Source organism: Hemiscyllium ocellatum, chromosome 8 (assembly GCF_020745735.1).
Source record: "Hemiscyllium ocellatum isolate sHemOce1 chromosome 8, sHemOce1.pat.X.cur, whole genome shotgun sequence".
Classification (NCBI taxonomy): Eukaryota; Metazoa; Chordata; class Chondrichthyes; order Orectolobiformes; family Hemiscylliidae; genus Hemiscyllium; species Hemiscyllium ocellatum.
In genome coordinates this window covers 68,771,282-68,794,365 of record NC_083408.1, presented here as the reverse complement: position 1 = coordinate 68,794,365, position 23,084 = coordinate 68,771,282, and the positions used below count along the sequence as shown (strand labels likewise).

Sequence of the window (23,084 nt, the reverse complement as noted above, 5' to 3'; positions counted from 1 at the left end):
TCTCCAAATTTGAAGAAAGACATTCTGGCTATTGAGGGAATGCAGCGTAGGTTCACAAGGTCAATTCCTGGAATGGTGGGATTACCTTATGCTGAAAGACTGGAGCGACTGGGCTTGTATACCCTTGAGTTTAGAAGACTCAGAGGGCATCTGATTGAGACATATAAGATTATTAAAGGATTGGACACTCTGGAGGCAGGAAACATGTTTCCGCTGGTGGGTGAGTGCCGAACCAGAGGACACAGCTTAAAAAATACGGGGTGGACCATTTAGGACAGAGATGAGGAGAAACTTCTTCACCCAGAGAGTGGTGGCTGTGTAGGATGCTCTGTCCCAGAGGAGGCTCAGTCTCTGGATTAATTTAAGAAAGAGTTGGATAGAGCTGTCAAGGATAGTGGAATCAAGGGTTAAGGAGATAAGGCAGGAACAGGAGACTGATTAAGGATGATCAGCCATGATCATATTGAATGGTGGTGCAGGCTCAAAGGGCAGAATGGCCTACTCCTGCACCTATTGTCTATTGTCTATTGATCAGCTTGGACCAGGAGAAAGCTTTTGACAGGCTATCACACACATATATGAGAGATGTTCTCTCCAAAATGGGCTTTGGGGAGGGAATCTGCAATTGGATCAGACTGCTCTACACCAACATTGTCAGTGCAGTCTCAATCAATGGGTGGGAATCAGATAGCTTCCCAGTCAGATCTGGAGTCAGGCAGGGCTGCCCTCTCTCTCCTGCCTTGTTTGTGTGTTGTATAGAGCCATTTGTCGAGTCCATCAGGAAGGATGTGAGCCTGAGAAGGGTGACTATTCCTGGCAGCAGGGGCCTGCAGGTTAAGGCCTCCCTGTACATAGATGACGTCACCGTTTTCTGCTCGGATCCGCTATCCGTGCACAGACTGATGTGCATATGTGACCAGTTCGAACGGGCCTCGGGGGCCAAGGTAAACCGAGGCAAGAGTGAGGCCATGCTCTTCGGGAACTGGGCCGACCAATCCTCGATCCCCTTCACCTTCAGGACCGACCACCTGAAGGTGCTGGGTATTTGGTTCAGAGGGGCTGGGGCGTGTGCCAAGTCTTGGGAGGAGCGTATCCGCAAAGTGAGGCAGACACTGGGCAGATGGAAGCTACGGTCACCCTCCATCGCGGGAAAAAACCAGGTCATCAGGTATGCGACATTGTCATTGCTGTTATACGTGGCACAGGTCTGGCCTATTCCCAGTCACTTGGGCCATATTCCAATTTATATGGAGATCAAAGATGGACCAGGTCTAAAGGTACTCAATATATAAAGATCTGGGCAACGGGGGAAAAAAATACACCCAATGCCACCCTCACCCTGATGACCACCTTTGTGTGTGGCTGCATCAAGCTGTGCGTGGATCCCCGGTAAGCAAACATCAAGTGTCACTATGTACTGAGGTTCTACCTGTCCCCGGTGTTGCGAAGGATGGGCCTGGCCTCGCTGCTGCAAAACGCTCCGAGTAGTTGGACCGTTCCATATCACCTGTCCTTCGTGGAGAGGTTTATGAAGAAAAACACCACTAACCACAAGTCCATCAGGAAGTGGTCAGCATGTAGTGTCCTTGAGACTCTTCGGGAAAAGGAGAGGGCGGATCCTATCAAACGGTTCCCTGGGCAGACTGTCAAAGTCATTTGGCAGAATGCCTCATCGCCAGAACTTTCCAACAAGCACCAAGGCATGGCTTGGCTGGTGGTGAGAAGGGCTCTGCCTGTGAGATCCTTTATGCATGCCCGGACTCTCAGCCACACCGCAGGATGCCCTCAAAGCGGCTGCGGGGGGGACGAGACTGTCACATACCTCCTTCTGGAATGTGCCTACGCAGAAGAAGTCTGGAGAGGAATGCAGTGGTGTTTGTCAAGGTTTGTCCCGAGCAGCGCCGTGAGGTGGGACTCCACGCTCTTACGGTCTGTTCCCTGGGATGCACACCGAGACGAACATCAACTGTGCCTGGAGGATCATCAACTCGGTGAAGGACGCTGTCTGGGTGGTCAAAAACCTGTTGATCTTCCAGCTGAAGGAGTTGACCCTGACTGAGTGTTGCGGACCGGCACATTCCAAGGTCCAGGACTATGTGTTGAGGGACACGCTGAAGCTTGGGGCAGCTGCCGCCAAGGCGCGGTGGGGAAAGACCACCATGTAACATCTGCTTGTCTGAGAAGAACAGGGGGCCCACGCAGTCATTTGGGCTCTGCTGACGCCTCAGCTAAATATATGGACATAAGATGGATAAATATACAGACCTGTATATGCAAATGATAAATTCTGATCTCTGTATGTCAATGTTTACGTATGTATGGCATGACCAATTGTACAGACCATCAAATTATTTTATGAATAAAGTATATTTTTGAAATAAAAGAAAAGAACATCAATCAGCTATTTCTGTTTAGAGTCATAGAGACATGGAGATGCAGAGCACAGAAGCACACACTTCGGTCCAACTCATCTATGCCAACCAGATATCTGAATTAATCTAGTGCCTTTTTCCAGCCTTTGGCCCATAATCCCTCTAAACCCTTCCTATTCATATACCCTTCGAGATGCCTTTTAATTGTACCAATTGTCATTATACTAAACTCCACCATTTCATCTGGCATTCCATACACTTACCATCTTGTGTGAAAAAGTTGTCCCTGAGGTCACTTTTTAATTTTTTTCCCTCACATAAAACCTATGCCCTCTAGGTTTGGACTTCTTCGTCCTTTGGCTATTCATCCTATCCATGCCCCTCATGCTTTTATAACCCTCTACAGCCCCTTTGCTTCCAACGCGCAAAGGAAACCAGCCCCAGCCTATTCAGCCTCTGCCTACAGCTCAAATCCTCCAACCCTGGCAACACCCTTGGGTGTCTTTTCTGTATCCTTTCAAGTTTCACATCTTTCCTATAGCAGGGAGACTAGAACTGCATGCAGTATTCCAAAAGTGGCCTAAGTAATGCCCTAGAGTAAAAAGTGAGGTCTGCAGATGCTGGAGATCAGAGCTGAAAATGTGTTGCTGGTTAAAGCACAGCAGGTCAGGCAGCATCCAAGGAACAGGAAATTCGACTTTTCGGGCCAGAGCCCTTCAATCCACCGCCTCCAACCTCATAGTCCCACAACCCCGCACCGCCCGTTTCTACCTCCTGCCCAAAATCCACAAACCTGACTGCCCCGGCCGACCCATTGTCTCAGCCTGCTCCTGCCCCATCGAACTCATCTCCGTGTACCTCGACACGGTTCTGTCCCCTTTAGTCCAAAGGATTCCTGATGAAGGGCTCTGGCCCGAAATGTCGAATTTCCTGTTCCTTGGATGCTGCCTGACCTGCTGTGCTTTAACCAGCAACACATTTTCAGTTAAGTAATGCCCTATACAGCCGCAACTTGACATCCCAACTCCAATACTTAATGCACTGACCCAATGAAGGCAAATGCACCAAAATGCCTTCTTCGCTATCCCGTGAAACTGAGGACTGCAGATGCTGGAGATTAGAGTTTAAAGTGCGGTGCTGGAAAAGCACAGTGGGTCAGGCAACAGCCAAGGAGCAAGAGAGTCGACGTTCATCAGCCCTTCCTGATGAAGAGCTTATGCCTGAAAAGTTGACTCTCCTGCTCCTCGGATGTTGCCTGACTTGCTGTGCTTTTCCAGCACCACTCTCCCCTCTTCACAACCCCGTCTACCTGTGACTCCACCTTCAAGGAATTATAAACCTACGCCCCAAGGTTTCTTCATTTGACAACACTCCCCAGGACCTATCATTAAGTGTATAAGTCCTGACTTGATCTGCTTTATCAAAATGCAGCACCTCACATTTATCAGTATTAAACTCCATCAGCAACTCCTCAGTGCACCAGGTCGGGCCCTGTTATATTCTGAGATAACCTTCTTCACTTGAAAGATGCCAACATTTATATTAGAGTTATGACTGGTCACCAGTGATTTTACAATGATTTTGTAGATACTAAAGATTCTGAAACATTGAGGAAGAAGGGTGTTCTCAATTATAAGCACTGACCAATATTTGGTGACTTCACTTCAATGAGTTGCCTCAAGTAAATTCTGAAAGAGCTGAAATTGCTCTGTAGTATCCATTTTTAAAAATATATTCATTCATGGGATGTGAATATCACATGTTGGACCAGGATTTATTGCCCATCCCGAGTAGCCTTTGAAAAGGCAATGGTGAGCTGCCTCTTGAACTTTCTTACCCTCCAGGCAATGTTGTACTGTACACCCAAATCAAGGAAAAAAGTGAGTCCAAAGTTTTGAATACTCTAGCACTCACTTCAACAAAGTAAACTGGAAACCTGCAGGCCCCATTGAAAAATCTTGTGTAAACAATCATATTCCCATTCATGACATTCTCATGTTAAAATCTGTACAGTTAAATATGCTGCCTTACCTATTACTATGAGGAGAAAGTGAGGACTCCAGATCCTGGAGATCAGAGCTGAAAATGTGTTGCTGGTTAAAGCGCAGCAGGTCAGGCAGCATCCAAAGAGCAGGAGAATCGACGTTTCGGGCATGAGCCTTTCTTCCTGAACACATTTTTAGCTTACCTATTACTATCCCCTATTTCACCAGTGGTAATTCTCTCAGAATTTCCAAGGTTAATCTGATCACTAATCTCTAATGCGTGACCTAGGCACCAGAAAATATTGAGGTTTATCAATGTAGTTCCAGAAAAGACTCTTTGGTGCATGTGCTGTTTCAGTGCTGTATTCCTAACATCCCTGTGAGTGTTCATACTGTTCCAGAAAACTTTTTAAAATTCCTTCATGGAATGTGGATATCGCTGGCAATGCCTGCATTTATTGTCCATCCTGAACTGGCATTGAAATGAGTGGCTTGCTTGGCCTTTCAGAGTGAGCCACATGTAGGCCAGGCCCGATCAGGATTGTAGTTTGCCATCCCTAAAGTAGGTTAGTGAATAAGATGGGATTTTATTACTATTGACAATTATTTCGTGCTTAGCCATTAGAATAGTTTTTTTCAAATCCATAATTGGAATTTTAAGCATCTGCTATGGTCAGATTATGATCTGCCATCCCAGGGCATAAACCTGGGTCTCTGGATTACAAATCCAATGACAATTCTGCTGCACCAAGACCTTCCAAGGGCAATCAGGAATGACAATAAATGCTGGGCTAGTTAGTGACACACACATCTCAAGCTTTTTTTAAGTCAAAGAAACATCTAAATAAAGTTCTGAAATAATTATTAGAGAATACATTAGCAATAGTGGAACAATCCACACCGCCAGGATCTATTGTTCCTCAGAAATTGGCCTTCCAAATCAGCAGCTCTAACAGGGCAGTTTTGAATCTCATCTCCCTTACTGTCAGGAAGGTGGTATTCCTAATTGTCACATTATAATATATGCTCACATCTGACTAGCATTACCATATAAACTTAACTGCTGCAATCCTTTTCTTTCCCAATGGAAATGTACTTCCTAATTTCATAGATCCACCTTTTCAACACATACTAGGAAAGCGCCATCAAGAACTTCTTTGTGCAAAGGCATCACTTTGTATAAAATTAATATGTAGAAAGTCTTTCCTACTCTGACTAATGTTAGTAACAGATGAATTGGAGTTTAGCCAGCATTCTAGTGTCAAACTTCTTACTCCACTTTGCTGGTACCTTTGACCTCCACCTCAGTGAGGCATTAGACCACAAGTCCATCAGGAAGTGGTCAGCATGTAGTGTCCTTGAGACCCTTCGGGAAAAGGAGAGGGCGGATCCTATCAAGCGGTTCCCTGAGCAGACTGTCAAAGCCATTTGTCAGAATGCCTCACCGCCAGAACTTTCCAACAAGCACCAAGGCATGGCTTGGCTGGTGATGAGAAGGGCTCTGCCTGTGAGATGCTTTGCGCACACCCGGACTCTCAGCCACACCGCATGCTGCCCTCGAAGCGGCTGTGGGGGGACGAGACTGTCACACACCTCCTTCTGGAATGTGCCTACACAGAAGAAGTCTGGAGAGGAATGCAGTGGTGTTTGTCGAGGTTCATCTCGAGCAGCGCTGTGATGCGGGACTCCGTGCTCTATGGTCTGTTCCCCGGGACGCACACTGAGACGAACATCAACTGTGCCTGGAGGATCATCAACTCAGTGAAGGACACTCTCTGGGCGGTCCGAAACCTGTTGATCTTCCAGCTGAAGGACTGAGTGTTGAACCCGACTGAGTGTTGCAGACTGGCACATTCCAAGGTGCAGGACTACATGTTGAGGGACGCACTGAAGCTTGGGGCAGCTGCCGCCAAGGCGCGGTGGGGAAAGACCACCATGTAACATCTGCCTGCCTAAGAAGAACAGGGGGCCCACGCAGTCATTTGGGCTCTGCTGACGCTTCAGCTAAATATATGGACATATGATGGATAAATGTACAGACCTGTATATACAAATGATAAATTCTGATCTCTGTATGTAAATGTTTACATATGTGTGGCATGACCAACTGTACAGACCATCAAATTATTTTATGAATAAAGTATATTTTTGAAATAAAAATAATCAGTGAGGCATTAGAACCAACACAGCTCCCATCATTCAGCTACTTCTTAGTTTTGGGTCTTTCCAAACATACATATGGATAAGATACTCATAATTATATTTTCCCTTTGACAGGCCATCTCCTGATCTATCATCTTAAAGTGTCATCTCCTGTCAATGGTACAGAATGTTCTGTACGTACCATATGTGACAATGTTCTGTTTGTAAATCGGCTGTGAAGGTTCATACAGTCAATGCTCTAAGTATTCAGTATGTTGGCTCTGTGGGTGACTCATCTCCAAAACCGTTTAATTCAAATTAGTGAATAATTCAACTCTTTAAAGTGTAGGAGAACAACTTTGAATTATCATAAGTTTGGAACTGAGCATACCGACAAGTCAACAAATGAAGAGCAGGCACCAGTAAACTAATAAATTCATGGAGCACTGGATAAATTACGAAGGTTACAAGAAATGAATAAATCAATGTAAATAAGCAGGTGCAACAGAATTAATGCCCTTTCTAGCTGTCATTACTGTTGCTTCATGACCCCAGACCCAATAATTGACTTTCATTAGGAGTTTACTTTCCAAAGCAATTTAACCTCAAAACATTAAAAGTACATGAGTAGAAATGTCAATTTTGATATTACTATGGGCTGAATTTTCCACTTTCTTCTGCGACATAGGGAGAAAGCTGGGAAAATTCAGTGAAAATTTTAAAAATTCTGAATCTTGACATTGAGAAAAATAGTTCCCTCTCCTGGTCCTGAAGACAGCCCTTGGCCGTTGACATAATTTATGAAGGGAAGAGCCGAAGGCTGTGTTAGAGAAGTCACTGAGCCATGGCAGACTGAGTACAATGAATCACCTTCGAGAAAGCACAGCCTAAAAATAGGAACACACAGCTCTCTGCTTTTAACACTGGGACTTCATACAAGTTCTTACATCATTATGTACCATTATGTAAATATTTGCTTCCTTTTGAAATTCCTGCTAGTCATTGTTAATGGGGGTAGAAATGGAAGATGAGAATTGAGGTCAGATGCTTCTGGCATTGAGGCAACAAGATTTGGGCTCACCTATCACAATCTAATCGATATGCTGTCTTCTTGTTAGGCAGTCCCTCGAGATCAACAATTACTTTCCTCCACTCCAGTTCAGTGGGTCCTGAGATGCTAAGTCCAATACACCATCTGCAAATTCTGTCAGATATGCTTTGAAGACATGGTGTTTGAAGACATGGGAAGATGAGATGTTGGAGATTTGAGTGTTCTCCAATAACATGAGATGGTAAGTGAGCACTCTTAAATACAGGTGGTCTTCTACAGAACGTGTTTCTACAACACGAATTGGCTATAACATGAATGCCAAATTTAGACCGAAATTTATAGAACATTAACTTTCCTTACCTGTATTGGCTATAACACTATTCTGGCCCCATTAGTTTAAATGGTACTGGTATCGCATGATTTTCTTACAAAGCAAGATTGCAAGGGAACCAAACTATGGCATTATAAGATATCTGTATTACTATCTGTACTATACAAGCAAGGAAATCAAAGGTTGAGTGGAAAAGATAGGCTGAGCTCAAATTAATATTTGGCTTTGTTACTGAAGTTCCAAAATCTCTTACCACTAGATGGTGCAGAGGCACAAGGATGTGTGTACCAGCATTATGTAACACAAGTAGCCAAATCAAATCAATTTCTTCACCAGGGAAAACAAAGAGCTCAGATTGAGTCGGGTGGCTAGCTTCAACCTAAAATCAAAGAGCCAGAAATTCAATGACCTGAGGCAAAGGCTTTGACAGTGGGCTGAGATTCATAGATACCCAGTTTGTCAAGTGAAATGCGAAAAGTTAGGAATTAAACATGGAAATCGGGGTTGGAAAGATGTCCAGTGTTTAAGGGAAGGAAGCAAAATATTGTGCAGATCTGAGCAACTTGTGTTACAATGGGTCCAGCAACATAATGCTGGTAATATACATCCTTGTGCATCTGCACCATCTAGTGGCAAGAGATTTTGGAACTCCAGTAACAAAGCCAAATACAAGTGTGGACATTTGAATTCTAAAATGGTAGTACATTTGTTTGGAGTTACCCAATTGTAAATATTAACATGAAAGACCAGCAAAGTGTGACAATAAGAAAGCAGGTTGCTGAAGGGGAACAGTGCTGTAAAATATACCAAAAGCAAGAAATACAAAAGTAGATTTTAAGTATGAACATTGGGTGGAAAATTAGTGTTAGGTATGTGATGTAGGAATGACAGGCAGTCAATGGCTACGACTAATTTCCATTTGGTGGTGTAAATAAACATCTACATTTGCTTGGTCTTCAACTGAAGCAGGAAGTTGGACATTTGGTGGAAGGGCTGGTATTTAGACATAATTCAGTCACCATTTTGAGGTCACCTTGTTGTCCTTGTTTTATTTGTCCATACTACTATCCATATTTAAAATGGAAGCTGCCCATGTTAACTTGTCACAATATCCTACACAAGGGAAAGGTGTAATTATAGCATTGCTATGTTATTGAGGAAAGCCATTCATTTTTAAGAAGAAATTTGAATGCCTTGTTATTGACTGAGATTTATGCTTCTCAACTAAAACTTCTGTGGTATAATTAAATAAAGCAAGTTCAGCTTACAAATGAACCACAATGCATAGACATTTGAGGCGACCCATTCTGGTAGGACAAACAAAAATAGAGAGTATTTCTTAAATGGTGAGAGGCTGAAGGAACTTGGTGCATTTGTTTTTCGGTCTCTGAATGTTGACATGCAGCTACAACAAGCAATTAAAAAGGTAAATGATTTTTGAGCTAGATGGTCTGGCTGCAGAAGCAGAGATGTTTTACTGTGCTCCGATAGAGCCCTGGAGAGACCACACCTGAAGTATTGTGCACAGTTTAGGTTTCCTTCCCTGTGGAAAGATGTACTTGTCATAGAGAAGGTACAACAAAGGTTCACAAAATTAATTTCTGACCCTGTGCAGAAAGGTTGGTGGTCTCTGTCTTTATTCTGAGGAGTTTAAAAGATTGAGAGCTGATTCTTGCAGGGCAGAAGCAACAAGACTGTTTCCCCTGAATTAGGGAACACAGTTCAAAATAAAGAACGAGCCATTTAGGGTTGAGATGAGGAAACATTTCTTTGGTCAGAGGGGTTGTCTGTTTGGAATAATCTGTATCAGGGGTCTGTGTAGTCTTTGTCTATCTGTCTGTCTGTCTCTCTCTCTCTGTACTGTCACCTGTTCCGTAATATCCTTTACTGGTTCCCTATATCTCAACTCAGATTTTAAAATGCACATCCTGGCTTACAAATTTCTTTACCTTACACCTGTAACTCTGCAAAATAGCTTACATGCTGCTTAATTAGGATTTTCTCTCCATTTCATTAATGGCAGACTTTTTGCACATCAATTCCTGCATTCACTTTTATCGAGTCATTTCTTTTGTCAAGTTCAAAAACTTTCTTAAAAATTAATTATTTGGTCACTCTCCATAAACCTCATGTTTGGAGCTTGTTCCAACCACTTATAAAATATCTGGCTTTTCCCTTTCAAAGTTGCTGTAGAAAGCCAAGTTGTCTTAGTTGTTCATTATTGACTAACCTGTGCCTCTTACACTTTGTATACATCACTCATTTGTTTATGGAGAAAGCAGAAACTGCTGGAAAAGCTCAGGAGGTCTGTCAGCGTCTGTGCAGAGTAATCAGTTAACTTTTGGTTTCAGTGACCCTTGAAGCCCCAGCCTTTGACACAAATACAGTAGCCCCACCCATGATGCGTGAACAGTTGCTCCTAACTGATTCCAGGATCCAGTTATTGGGCCCTGATGTATCTCCTTGTCCCAAGCATTGATCAGGAGTGGCTAGGAATGTGGTATTCAAAACACAAAACAGCCCTGCACGACTTTATTGAATGCAGAGCAGTTCAAAGGGCTGAATCACCTACTTCTATTTCTAATTCGGACGTCAAAGTGCTTGTAATTACTTTATACAATACTGGGAACTTCCTTTTCAAGTAAATATTCAACTACCGTTGAAATATACAATTAAAGGTGCTTCCATCACTCTTTCAGAAAATCAATTTGCGATTACAACCCACATGGAAAACAGAAACTGCAGCCTAAGAGGCTATTCAGTGCTTCACTGCCCATCCTGGTGGTTTTCCAAATGGAATACGGGATCCTCCCTATGTCCTTGCTATAAACCTGACCAGATCCTTTTAAAGTAATATCCATCTCCATAGCACATTCCTCATCCTCCACTGTACGATTCACATTTATTTGCATGTGATATGAAATCGCTTTCGCCCTTTAACAGGCTTTACTTGTAAATGTTTTATTAGCCATATGGCTGTTTTCCTGGTGATGGAAAAAAATTAATAATAAAATCTATAAAACAATCTTGTTATTTTATATTAGAAAAAAATTTAAACACAGCCGCGGGTCAATCGAGCAAAATGTAAGTGTTACTGTAAGCCCTCTTGGGTGAGGGGGCGGGGGGGTGGGAATAAAAACAACAAACATTTCTCTCCCTCTATCTCACACACTGAGCATTGGAGAATACAACAGCTTCCTGCTTCCTGACTCGTGTCTAGGAACTGTCCAATCACAACAAAGAAATTGCCAAAGGCCAGCCAATCAGAAGCTGTGCATCCAGTCTCCACCCAGAATGTGGAGAATTGGCCAATCAAAGCTGGCCGTGGGAATACAGGTTTTTTTTAAAAAAAAAGAACCGACTGTAAACGTATTTGTGAAAGGGGTAAGTGAGAGAGACTTAGACAACTATAGAGAGAGAGATAGATAGACATAGATCTATACATAGAGAGAGGTAGATACTTACTTAGATGCAGAGAGAGGAATGACAAAGATACAGTGTGAGAGATAGATACATACAGGAATAAGAGAGAGAGTGAAAGCGAGGGAAAAACGAAATACAAAGAGAGAGAGAGAGATACAAATCGAGTGAGAGATAGGCCAGATAGATTCAGGAGTCCCAGAGAGATACATAGACAGAAAATAACAGTGGTAGAGAGAGAGGCATAGAGAGAGGGTGATACGGAAATACAACGATAGATACTCGTTTGAGTCGGAGTTATAGAGAAAGCAGTTATAGAAGTTACAGGGCTGGAGTTAGAGATACAGAGACAGGGCAGAAATAGGATAAAAATTTGACACGGGGCATAGCAAAAGGGCTTATGCATTAAAGAAGTTAGAGAGAAGAGTAAAAAGGTATATAACAAGAGATGGAGCATCAGGAAAATTCAGCTGAGATGTAGAAATGCACTAAAGAAGATACAGACAGATACAGCAGTAAGAGCACACTGGAAATCAACAGGAGGTAGAGCAAAGAGATTTCAGGAGACAGTCTGCAAGAGGTAGTGATAGGAATAAGGAGACAATATATTGAGAAATAAAAGAGTGGGACAAGGCCAACTGGCAAGGCATGGTGAACCTGGTGAGTGCGGGTCAAATGTGCTGGGATTGTGTTATGAGATATTGGATTTCACTGGATGGTGTGACACGGGGGTATGAGGTTTCACTGGATGGTGTGACACAGGGGCATGAGGTTTTACTGGATGGTATTACTTGGGGGTTGTAATTTCAGTGGCTGACTTTCAAATTTTGGAGTATGGTGGACAAAGTAGCTTTCAAGAAAATCTTATTGAAGGAAGGGTAGCAGTGTTTTTGTTTTGTGTTTGTTCATCTATAAAATCCATCTGCTGCATTCCAGTTTCATTGCAATGCAATCGGTTCTATTAATTTCCTTCTCAACTTCTCTCTTGCACCTAATAAGTTACCCCTTTAAACTATGTGTCTGCAAATGATTTTCATGCATCTTTGAAAGACTTGAGTTTCTATTTTTGATGTTAAGCTGTGATGTTGCTCAAATTGGACTTGGAGCCTGGAACAGGACTGTAGTACAATATTTATCTATAAACTTGTCTGTTCCTTAAAGCCTGTTCAGCAACATTTTGTGCTAAACTTATCCCATGGTCAATTAAACATAATTATTGTTGAATGTTTCTCTAGTTGTTGTGGTTCTGTTCGCCAAGCTGGGAATTTGTGTCGCAGACGTTTCGTCCCCTGTCTAGGTGACATCCTCAGTGCTTGGGAGCCTCCTGTGAAGCGCTTCTGTGATGTTTCCTCCGGCATTTATAGTGGTTTGTCTCTGCCACTTCCTGTTGTCCGTTCCAGCTGTCCGCTGCAGTGGCTGGTATATTGGGTCCAGGTCGATGTGTTTGTTGATAGAATCTGTGGATGAGTGCCATGCCTCTAGGAATTCCCTGGCTGTTTTCTGTTTGGCTTGTCCTATAATACTAGTGTTGTCCCAGTCAAACTCATGTTGCATGTCATCTGTGTGTGTGGCTACTAAGGATAGCTGGTCGTGTCATTTCGTGGCTAGTTGGTGTTCATGGATACGGATCATTAGCTGTCTTCCTGTTTGTCCTATGTAGTGTTTTGTGCAGTCCTTGCATGGGATTTTGTACACTATGTTGGTTTTGCTCATGCTAGGAATTGGGTCCTTCATTCTGGTGAGTTGTTGTCTGAGCGTGGCTGTTGGTTTGTGTGCTGTTATGAGTCCTAGTGGTCACAGTAGGTCTGGCTGTCAGTTCAGAAATGCTCCTGATGTATGGTAGTGTGGCTAGTCCTTTGGGTTGTGGCATGTCCTCGTTCCGTTGTCTTTCCCTTAGGCATCTGTTGATGAAATTGCGCGGGTATCCGTTTTTGGCGAATACGTTGTAGAGGTGTTCTTCTTCCTCTTTTTACAGTTCTGGTGTGCTGCAATATGTTGTGACCCTTTTGAACAGTGTCTTGATGCAACTTCTTTTCTGTGTGTTGGGGTGGTTGCTTTCGTAGTTCAGAACTTGGTCTGTGTGTGTGGCTTTCCTGTATACCTTTGTGGTGAATTCTCCGTTTGGTGTTCTCTGTACCATCACGTCTAGGAATGGGAGTTGGTTGTCCTTTTCTTCCTCTCTCATGACTCGGATTCCCTGTGAGTGTGGCGTTGATGATCCGGTGTGTGTTCTCTATTTCTGTGTTTTTAATGATCACAAAGGTGTCGTCCACGTATCTGACCCAGAGTTTCGGTTGTAATTGCGTTAAAACTGTTTTTTCTAACCTTTGCATTACTGGACACCAACTAGCCACAAAATGACACGACCAGCTATCCCTAGTAGCCATACACTCAGATGACAAACAACATGAATTCGATTGGGACAACTCCACTATTATAGGGCAGGCCAAACAGAGAACAGCCAGGGAATTCCTAGAGGCATGGCACTCATCCACAAATTCTATCAACAGATACATCGACCTAGACCCTATATACCGGTCACTGCAGCGGACAGCAACTGACAACCGGAAGCGGCAGATTCAAACCACTATAAATGCCGGAGGAATCAGCACAGAAGTGCTTCACAGGAGGCTCCCAAGCACTGAAGATGTCACCTAGAAAGGGGACGAAATGTTTGCAACAAAAACTCCCAGCTCGGCGAACAGAACCACAACAACAGTGACTATGACCAGCCAGCTCAGAGTCAGTTCTCAACTGAGGAGATTGTAATCTCCTGGTCATATTGGAGAGTGATGGCTTGGACTCGATGTGTAATGATCTGGGCAATGGGGGAGAAAACACACCCAATGCCACCCTCACCCTGATGGCCACCTTTGTGTGTGGCTGCATCAAGCTGTGCATGGATCCCCGGTACGCAAACACCAAGTGTCACTACGTACTGAGGTTCTACCTGTCCCCGGTGTTAGGAAGGATGGGCCTTGCCTCGCTGCTGCAGAACCCTCCAAGTATTTGGACCATTCCGTATCACCTGTCCTTCGTGGAGAAGTTTATGAAGAAAAACACCTTTGACTACAAATCCATCAGGAAGTGGTCAGCACGTAGTGTCCTTGAAACCCCTCGGGAAAAGGAGAGGGCGGATCCTATCGAGTGGTTCCCTGAGCAGACTGTCAAAGTCATTTGGCAGAATGCCTCATCACCAGAACTTTCCAACAAGCACCATGACATGGCTTGGCTGGTGGTGAGAAGGGCTCTGCCTGTGAGATCCTTTATGCACGCCCGGACTCTCAGCCGCACCGCACGCTGCCCTCGAAGTGGCTGTGGGGGGACGAGACTGTCACACACCTTTTTCTGGAATATACCTCTGCAGAAGAAGTCTGGAGAGGAATGCAGTGGTGTTTGTCGAGGTTCATCCCATGCAGCTCTGTTCCCCGGGACTCCGTGCTCTACGGTCTGATCCCCGGGATGCACACGGAGACGAACATCACCTGTGCCTGGAGGATCATCAATTCAATGAAGGACACTTTCTGGGTGGTCCGAAACCAGTTGATCTTCCAGCTGAAGGAGTTGACCCCGACTGAGTGTTGCAGACTGGCACATTCCAAGGTCCAGGACTATATGTTTAGGGGCGCACTGAAGCTTGGGGCAGTTGCTGCCAAGGCGCAGGGGGGAAAGTCAACCATGTAACATCTGCCTGCCTAAGAACAGGGGGCCCACCTAGTCATTAAGGCTCCGCTGACACCTCAGCAGAAGAGCTGGATAGTAAATGTACAGACTTGTATATAGGAAAAATAAATTTTGGTGTCTGTATGTAAAGCAATGTAATGTGTGCACAAGAATGGCATGACCAATTGTACAGAGGTCCAAATAATTTTATGAATATAGTATATTTGGCCCAGGAAACCCATCAAGAACCTCATAGTTAACGTAGTTCCATCCCGCCCTACACCCCACCCCACCCCACCCCTCGGGGGATGTAGGCCTGGTCTGCTGCTTGTAGCTTCTTTTGTGATACTTTTGCACTGGGACTGGTTTCTCCAACTCTGACTCAGACATTGGTGATATGTACTGGCCTATGGCTCATGTCTTGCGTCCAGAACGTCTTGGAAGAGTCTCCTCTTCTTCTGGTGCCAACATTTCGGATGCTGAGGTGTCCTCAACACTGCGGTTTCTGCCAGGCCTTCTGGCTGTTCTGTGGGACCAGACATGTTTTCCTCCTGCCTCATTTGTGTGGTAACAGCTTTCAGGTGATCCACATGTTTGTTTAAGAATATACCACTGCCCTGTGCTTTGTAAGTCATGGGACCTGACCTCATACCCATACAGGGTCATTTCCATGGTTTTGGCACCAAATGTCATTCCCTGAATTAAATTGTCTGTCTCACTTCAAGGAGGCATGTGGCCAGCAATGGTGTTCCTACTACTCTTTCACCCTTCTCCTCCTCTGCCCAACGCGCCCCGCCCCCCCCAACAGTCTGGGAATATCAGGTTTAACCTGGTGTGGAGTCTTCCGCCCATCAGCAACACTGCTGGAGCCATGTAGTTGCATGTGGAGTGGACCTGGAGTTGAACAGGAACAGGTTGGTTTCAATTGACATTGTAGGCTGTTTCTCTAAGCCTGCCTTTGGCATTTGGACTTTTTCTGCTATACCGTTGGACAATGGAGGATATTGAGCTGACCTAATGCTCTGAATGCCATTAGACTTTAGGAAATATTGGAATTTTCTGCTGGTAATTGACATCCCATTGTCCATGCTCAATACTTCTGGGAGTTTGTGTATTGCCAATGATGCTCATAATTTCTCATTCAGGGTTAACCCAAATTACAAACCACGTTGTGCTAACCTCGTTAAAAAATCCCAATATGGATTCCCCCAAGTTCTCTAACACTCAAATAAAATTGATAGTCTCTCAGGAATAGAGAAGGTTTAGGATCGTAATATACCTCAACCAACTTTGTCAACTATTGGAAAGTTTTCTGTCCAGTGCCTTTGGGAAAGTTAACCCTCTTATAACCAAGAATGCTCTGGGTCCAGATGCAGTCAGAAGGATTACGCATTGCTTTTCGTCTGCCCAAATGTCATTTGCCCAGAAAAATCAAATGAGTCCAGCTTCTCAAATAAAGACACGATGCCAAAAATGCTTACTCCATCTCCAAGATGAAAGTTGCAAGCAAATGTTCTTCAGGCATGTCCTTTTTTTCTCCCATTACCTCTGAAAAAAGCTGCGTAGGGGCCAGATTTATGCACTAGTGCACAGCACACTGGCTTTGATAGCCAGCTTGGAGTCAGTCCTCAACTGAGGAGATTGTAATCTCTGGTCATATTGGTCAGCCAGGCCTTTCCTGATTGGCCCAGGTTAACAACCCCAATCAAGAACTTCATAGTTAATGAGGTCCACCTGGTTCCAATCACTATACTTCCATGTTGCCTTCCTGCCAACAGAACATGGAAGTCTCCAGTACACTAAATGCTGGTGAACTTTCTTGAGATTGAAGCAGATATGAAGTTGCCAAGAAAGGAGTAGTACGAGATCAAGACTTGGGACAGGACATTTTTAGCACAGATTGTGTAAATTTAAGAACTTTTATTTTAGATTTCATGTGCCAGTTCAGTACATTTAAGTGAAGGAAATAAAGTCTGGCAGAAGTAATTTTGAAAAAGTCAATTGATAATTTGATTTGTCTGTTTTGCCATTGATTGTTTGTTTGTATAAGCGTGATTTGATTGGTTGTGTTTATATTGGTTACTACTTTAGGTAGTTTATAATCTCCTGTATAGTAAGTTAATCAGCATGACTAACACTATATTTGAGTTAACAGCATGCATGGCAGACACTATATGCCTCTCATGCCTGTGCTCACAGATTTACATTGGTTTCCAGTCAAACAATGTCTTAGCCTTAAAATACTCATCCTTGCTTTCAAATTCCTCCTCTATGTAGTCTCTCCTTTACCTGGTAATCTGTTCTAGTCCCCCAACCCATGAGATAATCTGTAGTCATCAAATTCTGGTCTCTTGAACCTTCCTGAATGTAATCACTCAACCATTGTAGTCATTCCTTCAGTGACAAGGCTATAAGCTTCTCATAATCCCTTCCCTACAGATGCTCCTTTTAAAATTTGACTCGTTGATCAGATTTTGGTAATCTACTCTAATTTTACCTTTGGCTATGTCGAATCTAGCATTTTAAGTGTCCCTTGGACATTTTATTTAGGTACTATATAACTACAAGTGGTTGTAAAGTATGGAGGCCAATTTTCTGCATTACAGAAGCAAAATAAAACTATTGTAACTAATGATAATTGGAATACCCATTTTGACTGTGGCACAGATGCACAATGTGCTGTCTTGTCACTCCAGAGAAATATTAAGATCGTATTTGTAATAACTGAGAGCATCAAAACATCTGCCTGTAAGTACACATTCTGATAAATTTACAATGAGTGTCAGATTACTTACTTGCATAACAAAATGTGTATTTGACAAAACTTGTGTTTATTCAGTGCCTGAATGCAATGTCCAACAGGTAAATTTTAAGGAACATCCGTAGGGAAGGGATTCCAGAGCTGAAGGTTTTCGCAGTTGAAGGAGTGATTCCAATGGCTGAGTGATTAAACTTGGGGATGTTCAAGAGGCCAGAATCTGATGACTATAGATCACTTCCAGCTTCGTGGTACAGTCACTAAAATGTTGGTGTATCAGAATCAACAAGATTGCATTAAAGCATAATTTGCAGCATGGCCTCCTTGTCTAAAAGTATAAATAAATACATGCACATAGTATCAAATTGTGTTGATACAATATCCAGCATTTCTAGCAATTCTATTTATAATGTGTAGGAGTTCCTGTTCTAATCGAGATAATCTGCTGTCTGGTTAGTGAGCATGAATTAGAAACATTACCATATTCTAGATGATTTGTTTTCTTTATTAAGTTTAACCTCATGAATTTGCACTGCAGTTGACTCTAGAAAGTAATTTAAAAATGTTTTTTAGACAGGTACAATGAGAACAAGTGAATTTGACTCTTCAGATGAGGACTCAGAAGAACAGAACCAATTGCCATTGCAAGTATCCTGGTAAGTATCTGCACCAAACTCATTGCTACCACTTTGCCAAAATGTTTGTTCTCTGTAAACACATTAATGCATGGCACCACTCACCTCAGTCAGATGGAATGTTACTGAGATTAAGAATTACATTGCAATTTTCTTCATTGTGGGAATGTATAATTGCTGTACTATCATAATTCTTGAATAATCGCTGAGATGAATGACATGTTGCTGAAGCTCTATCCCAGACTCAAATTTGCATTTGAGATGGAGCAACACACTGTCTCCCCTCGATGGACTAGCTGAGAAATACATTAATGGATTCTTCACTGTTGACTTCTACAAGCCTGCCTTCATCAATCAGTTTACACATTGAGATTCATGTAGCTCCACATGCTATAAGATCGGCCTTAACTGAAATCTCGTAAATAGTGCACTAGCCATTTGCTAACCTTGCACAGTTAACACAGAATTAGATTGCATCAGAGATTTCCTGCAGGACAATGATGGTCTTGATCATGTCAGTAGTCTGTGTCTATTGTGCAAACACACAAGCTGGCCAAAGACTGACCTGAAACATGTCTTTAAAAACTGGCTGATTGATTGGACTGTTTGATTCATTCAATTGTTACAATACATTGAGTACAGTTTATATTCTATCAGTATGTGCTTGCAAACCCTAAACAAAAACATCTGCTATTAAATTTGAGGCAGGCAGTGTCTGCTGACACTAGAACTGCAGGGCACCTGTATGCTCACACACTCGGAAACTTACATGTTCATGGTTCCATTGTTGCATCAGGTGTGACATAGAAATGGAAATTAGCGGGGCTCTGAATGGGGGAGAGAATGGACAAGGCTGGGGCTGGGAACAAGAGGGATTTCTTTCAGCCTCCAACCCAATATCACACTCTTTCTACAACCTCCACCTACCTCAGCCAATCGCCTGCTCCTTCACAAACCCCTCCTCATTCAGTGATGCATGTTTGCAGGGAATAGTGTGTATTCTCTGCAGTGTTAGCAAACACAGCTTAAATTAGATTCCATGACTGGGCAGCACTCGTTGAATAATCCTGTGTGCAAATAGCTACATTGATCATCAATTTAAGATAATCGGTCCAACTCATAATGCGGCTCATTTCGATTTGCTAGAGGCTACATAGATACAGAGATAGGGGCCTGTTCTCAGCAAATAAAATGGTGTATGCTCGGACCTTATGATTTTAAAAAGTTACCTTGGGGCTTGGGAAACCTATTATTCCCCATTGCTTTCTCAATGACAATGTCTTAGCCAATTGGAGTTAATCTTTAAACAATCAGCATCATTTTATCCTGAACATTTAATTGTTGTGATCATTTGAAATTTAGTATTTTTGCATTTGTCCTGATAAGTGAAAGATGAAAAACTTCAGGAACCTGTCTCTTTTCTCATCAATATTTAAACTCTGTACTTTTTGTAACATTCTCAATGTCTATTGAGTTTTTAAAAGTAACAAATTCACACTCCCAAGAAATCAATATTTTTTCCAAGAAAGTTTTCATCAATGTCCCTTTTTCACAGTTTCACTTGACTTGCTTAACTCTCAACACCACTAAAGTATGCTTACAGTACAGAAATTTTCTTTCTATTGCACTTCAGACTCAGTAAATGTTGAAGACACAATGATAGATGGACCATGCATCTATCATAACTTGTCGAGGGTTCAACTACAGTTTCTAATCCCATTTTGGTATTCTACAAACATACAAGTTAGGAGCAGGAGTAGCTGTCTCAGTGCTTTCAGTCTGCTCCACTGATCTGATCACTCCACAATCCTGCCTACCCCTGATAACTCTCATGTCATTGTTTAGTGAGAATCTTCTTGATACTTTTGCCTCACAAATATTCAGAGACTCTTCTTCCACCACTTTTTGATGAGGAGAGTTCCAAAGTCTCAATATTCTCTATGAGAACAAAACTCTTTGTCTCTGTCATTAATTGGCAACTCCCTATTTTCACACTGTGACCTCCAATTACAGATACTCTCTCAAGAGAGTCTGAGGATGAGACCAGACTTGAATCAATATCAGGTGTCCTTGCAGTACATTATAGACAGAGTGGCACACAATCTTAACATGCCATATGGAACAGGGAATGTGATGATCTCTCAGAAGTTGGGAGCATGGCAGCAGTCATCCGAGGAGGAAAATGAGGACACTAAGTGGCTAGGAAGTCATCTTCTGCGTGATAAGAGAGCTGTAGTGTCACACAAAACAATCCAGGAAGGATGTCACTGACATTCAATTCCAACTGATGTGAGCTGGGTATGGAGATCACCCACTGACTGTAAAGCTGTTGCTGTTTGAAAGGCAAATGATCATTGTCAGTTTCTTCAAAGCAAATGCAAGTTTTCTTTCTGCTTTTCTTTTTTGATGCTAGTGAATAAAAGTGAAAGGTTTCAACCATTTGGATGCTTTCCAACATGTGATTGTTTAACGTGGAATTGTAAAGGTATTGGGCTACATTGAAGTTTAGGGACAGAGTTGAGTTATAGAATCATACAGCACAGGAACAGACCCTTCAGCCCAAATCATCCATGTTGGCCAGGTTTCCTAAACTGAACAAGTCCCATTTGACTGCATTTATCGCTCTAAACCTTTCCTACCCATGTAGCTGTCCAAGTGTATTTTAAATGTAAATATACTCACCTCTTACACTTCCTCTGGCAGCTCATTCTATATATGTACCACCCTCTAGGTGGAAAACTTTGCCCCTACAGGACTCTTTTTAAATCTTTCCCTCTTCAGGGCCTTACCATTAGCTGTGTAAGTCCTGCCTGGTTGGGGTTACTAAAATGCAACGTCTCGCATTAATGTAAATTAAACTCCATCTGCCATTTCTTGGTCCACTGGCCCACTTGATCAAAATCCAATTGAAATCTTAAATAACCTTTTTCACAGTCCACTAGACCATCCACAAACCTACATGCCTCCTATATCCAGACTGTTTATAACTACGGTGAACAACAGTGGATCCTTGTGCCATACCACTGGTCACAGGCCTCCAGACTGAATAATGACCCTCTGTCTACTACTGTCAAGCCAATGTTATATTCAGTTGGCTAGCTTTCCCTGAATCCCATGTGATCTAACCTTACAAACCAGTCTACCATGCAGAACCTTGTCAAAGGACTTGCTAAAGCCCACATAGACACCTTTTACCATTCTGCTTTCATCTATCATCTTAGCCACCTCTTGAAAAAGCTCAATTAAGTTTGTGAGACACTATTTCCCATGAACAAAGCCATGCTGGTTATCCCTAATCAGTCTTTGCCTTTCCAAATACAGATTCCTGATGAAGGGCTCCTGCCCGAAACGTCGATTTTCCTGCTCCTCGGATGCTGCTTGACCTGCTGTGCTTTTCCAGCACCACTCTAATCTTGACTCTGACTCCAGCATCTGCAGTCCTCACTTTCACCTTTTCAAATACATGTAGACCCTGTCTCTCACAATCCCATCAAACCCCCCATCTTAACTACCATTGACATTAGGCTCACTAGTAAGTATTTCCCTGGCTTTTCCTTGCAACCTATTTTAAATAATAGCACAACATTAGCCACCCTCCAGTGTTCTAGCACCTCAGCCATAGCTATAGAAGATACAACTATTTCTGCGAGGAGACAAGGTTCGACGATGGAATGATACTAAGGACAGGTAATTTGTGTACCTTGATTCTTGAATTGCAATACATTTACAAATTGTGCCCTTGTATTTGCAGTGAAGCATCAGCTGTGTCACTTATGTGCCCTGAAGTAATTCTTTTTCACTTGCCTCCCACGACGTATATAGTGAAGGGAAACTCCTAGTTGACAGCACTTGAAATCCCAGGAGATTGAGGGAGTGGCGAGAGGGACAATAGGATGAGTGGGGTGCCATAGAAGCATGGTGCAAAGATAATAAAATGGGTTTCGGAGAAAAGATTTGAGAAATCTTGCTAGAGCTCCACAGAAAGGTACCCTGGACACAACTCACCAAGATTGACACTTGTCTTATTTCTGCTAAACGTTCACCCCAAAGCCTGTAAAAAGTTTTAGCTAAACTCGTATGTCCTGACAGAGCCGTATATCTGATAAAGCAGTTTCATAATGGATAGACAGTCAATGTTACTGACAGAGGTGAGTACACTGACCGCCGTGTTCATCAGCAAAATCTTTGCTACCAGACTTTCAGGGGCATTTAGAGAGTCATTGAGATGTATAGCACAGAAACAGACTCTTCAGTCCAACTCGTCCATACCCACCTGATATCCTAACCTAATCTGGACTCATTTGCAAACACTTGTCCCATAGCCCTCTAAATGCTTCCTATTCATAAACTTATCCAGATGCCTTTTAAATGCTATAATTGTACCAGTCCCCACCACTTCCTCTGGCAGCCGATTCCATGCATGCACCACCCTCTGTGTGAAAAAGTTGTCCTTTAGGTCTCTCTTATGTACTTTTCCCCTGTCACCCTAAAACTCTGCCCTTGAGTTCTGGACTCCCCAACCCCTGGGAAAAGACTTTGTCTATTTATCCTATCCATGTCCCTCACAATTTTGTAAACCTCTATAAGGTCACCCCTCAGCCTCCAACGCTCCAGGGAAAACAGGCTCAGCCTGTTCAGCCTCTCCCTGTAGCTCAAATCCTCAAACCTTGGCAACATCCTTGTAGATCTTTTCTGAACCCTTTCAAATATCACAACATCTTTCCGAT

General features: G+C 42.9%; 1 protein-coding gene across 3 annotated transcripts in view; it reads left to right on the top strand.

Annotated features, from left to right (window-relative positions):
- Positions 1-11,213: 11,213 nt before the first annotated feature.
- Positions 11,214-23,084, top strand: part of cdkn3 (cyclin dependent kinase inhibitor 3) — a 29,410-nt gene continuing 17,539 nt past the window's right edge. For 2 of the 3 annotated variants that reach the window (XM_060829151.1, XM_060829149.1), the window contains exons 1-2: positions 11,245-11,961; positions 18,296-18,378. In XM_060829151.1, coding sequence (XP_060685134.1) covers positions 11,950-11,961; positions 18,296-18,378 — 95 coding nt within the window. In that variant the 5' untranslated portion in view covers positions 11,245-11,949. Of the gene's footprint in view, positions 11,962-18,295; positions 18,379-23,084 lie in introns of all 3 variants that reach the window. The other variant, XM_060829150.1, reaches the window with a different exon arrangement.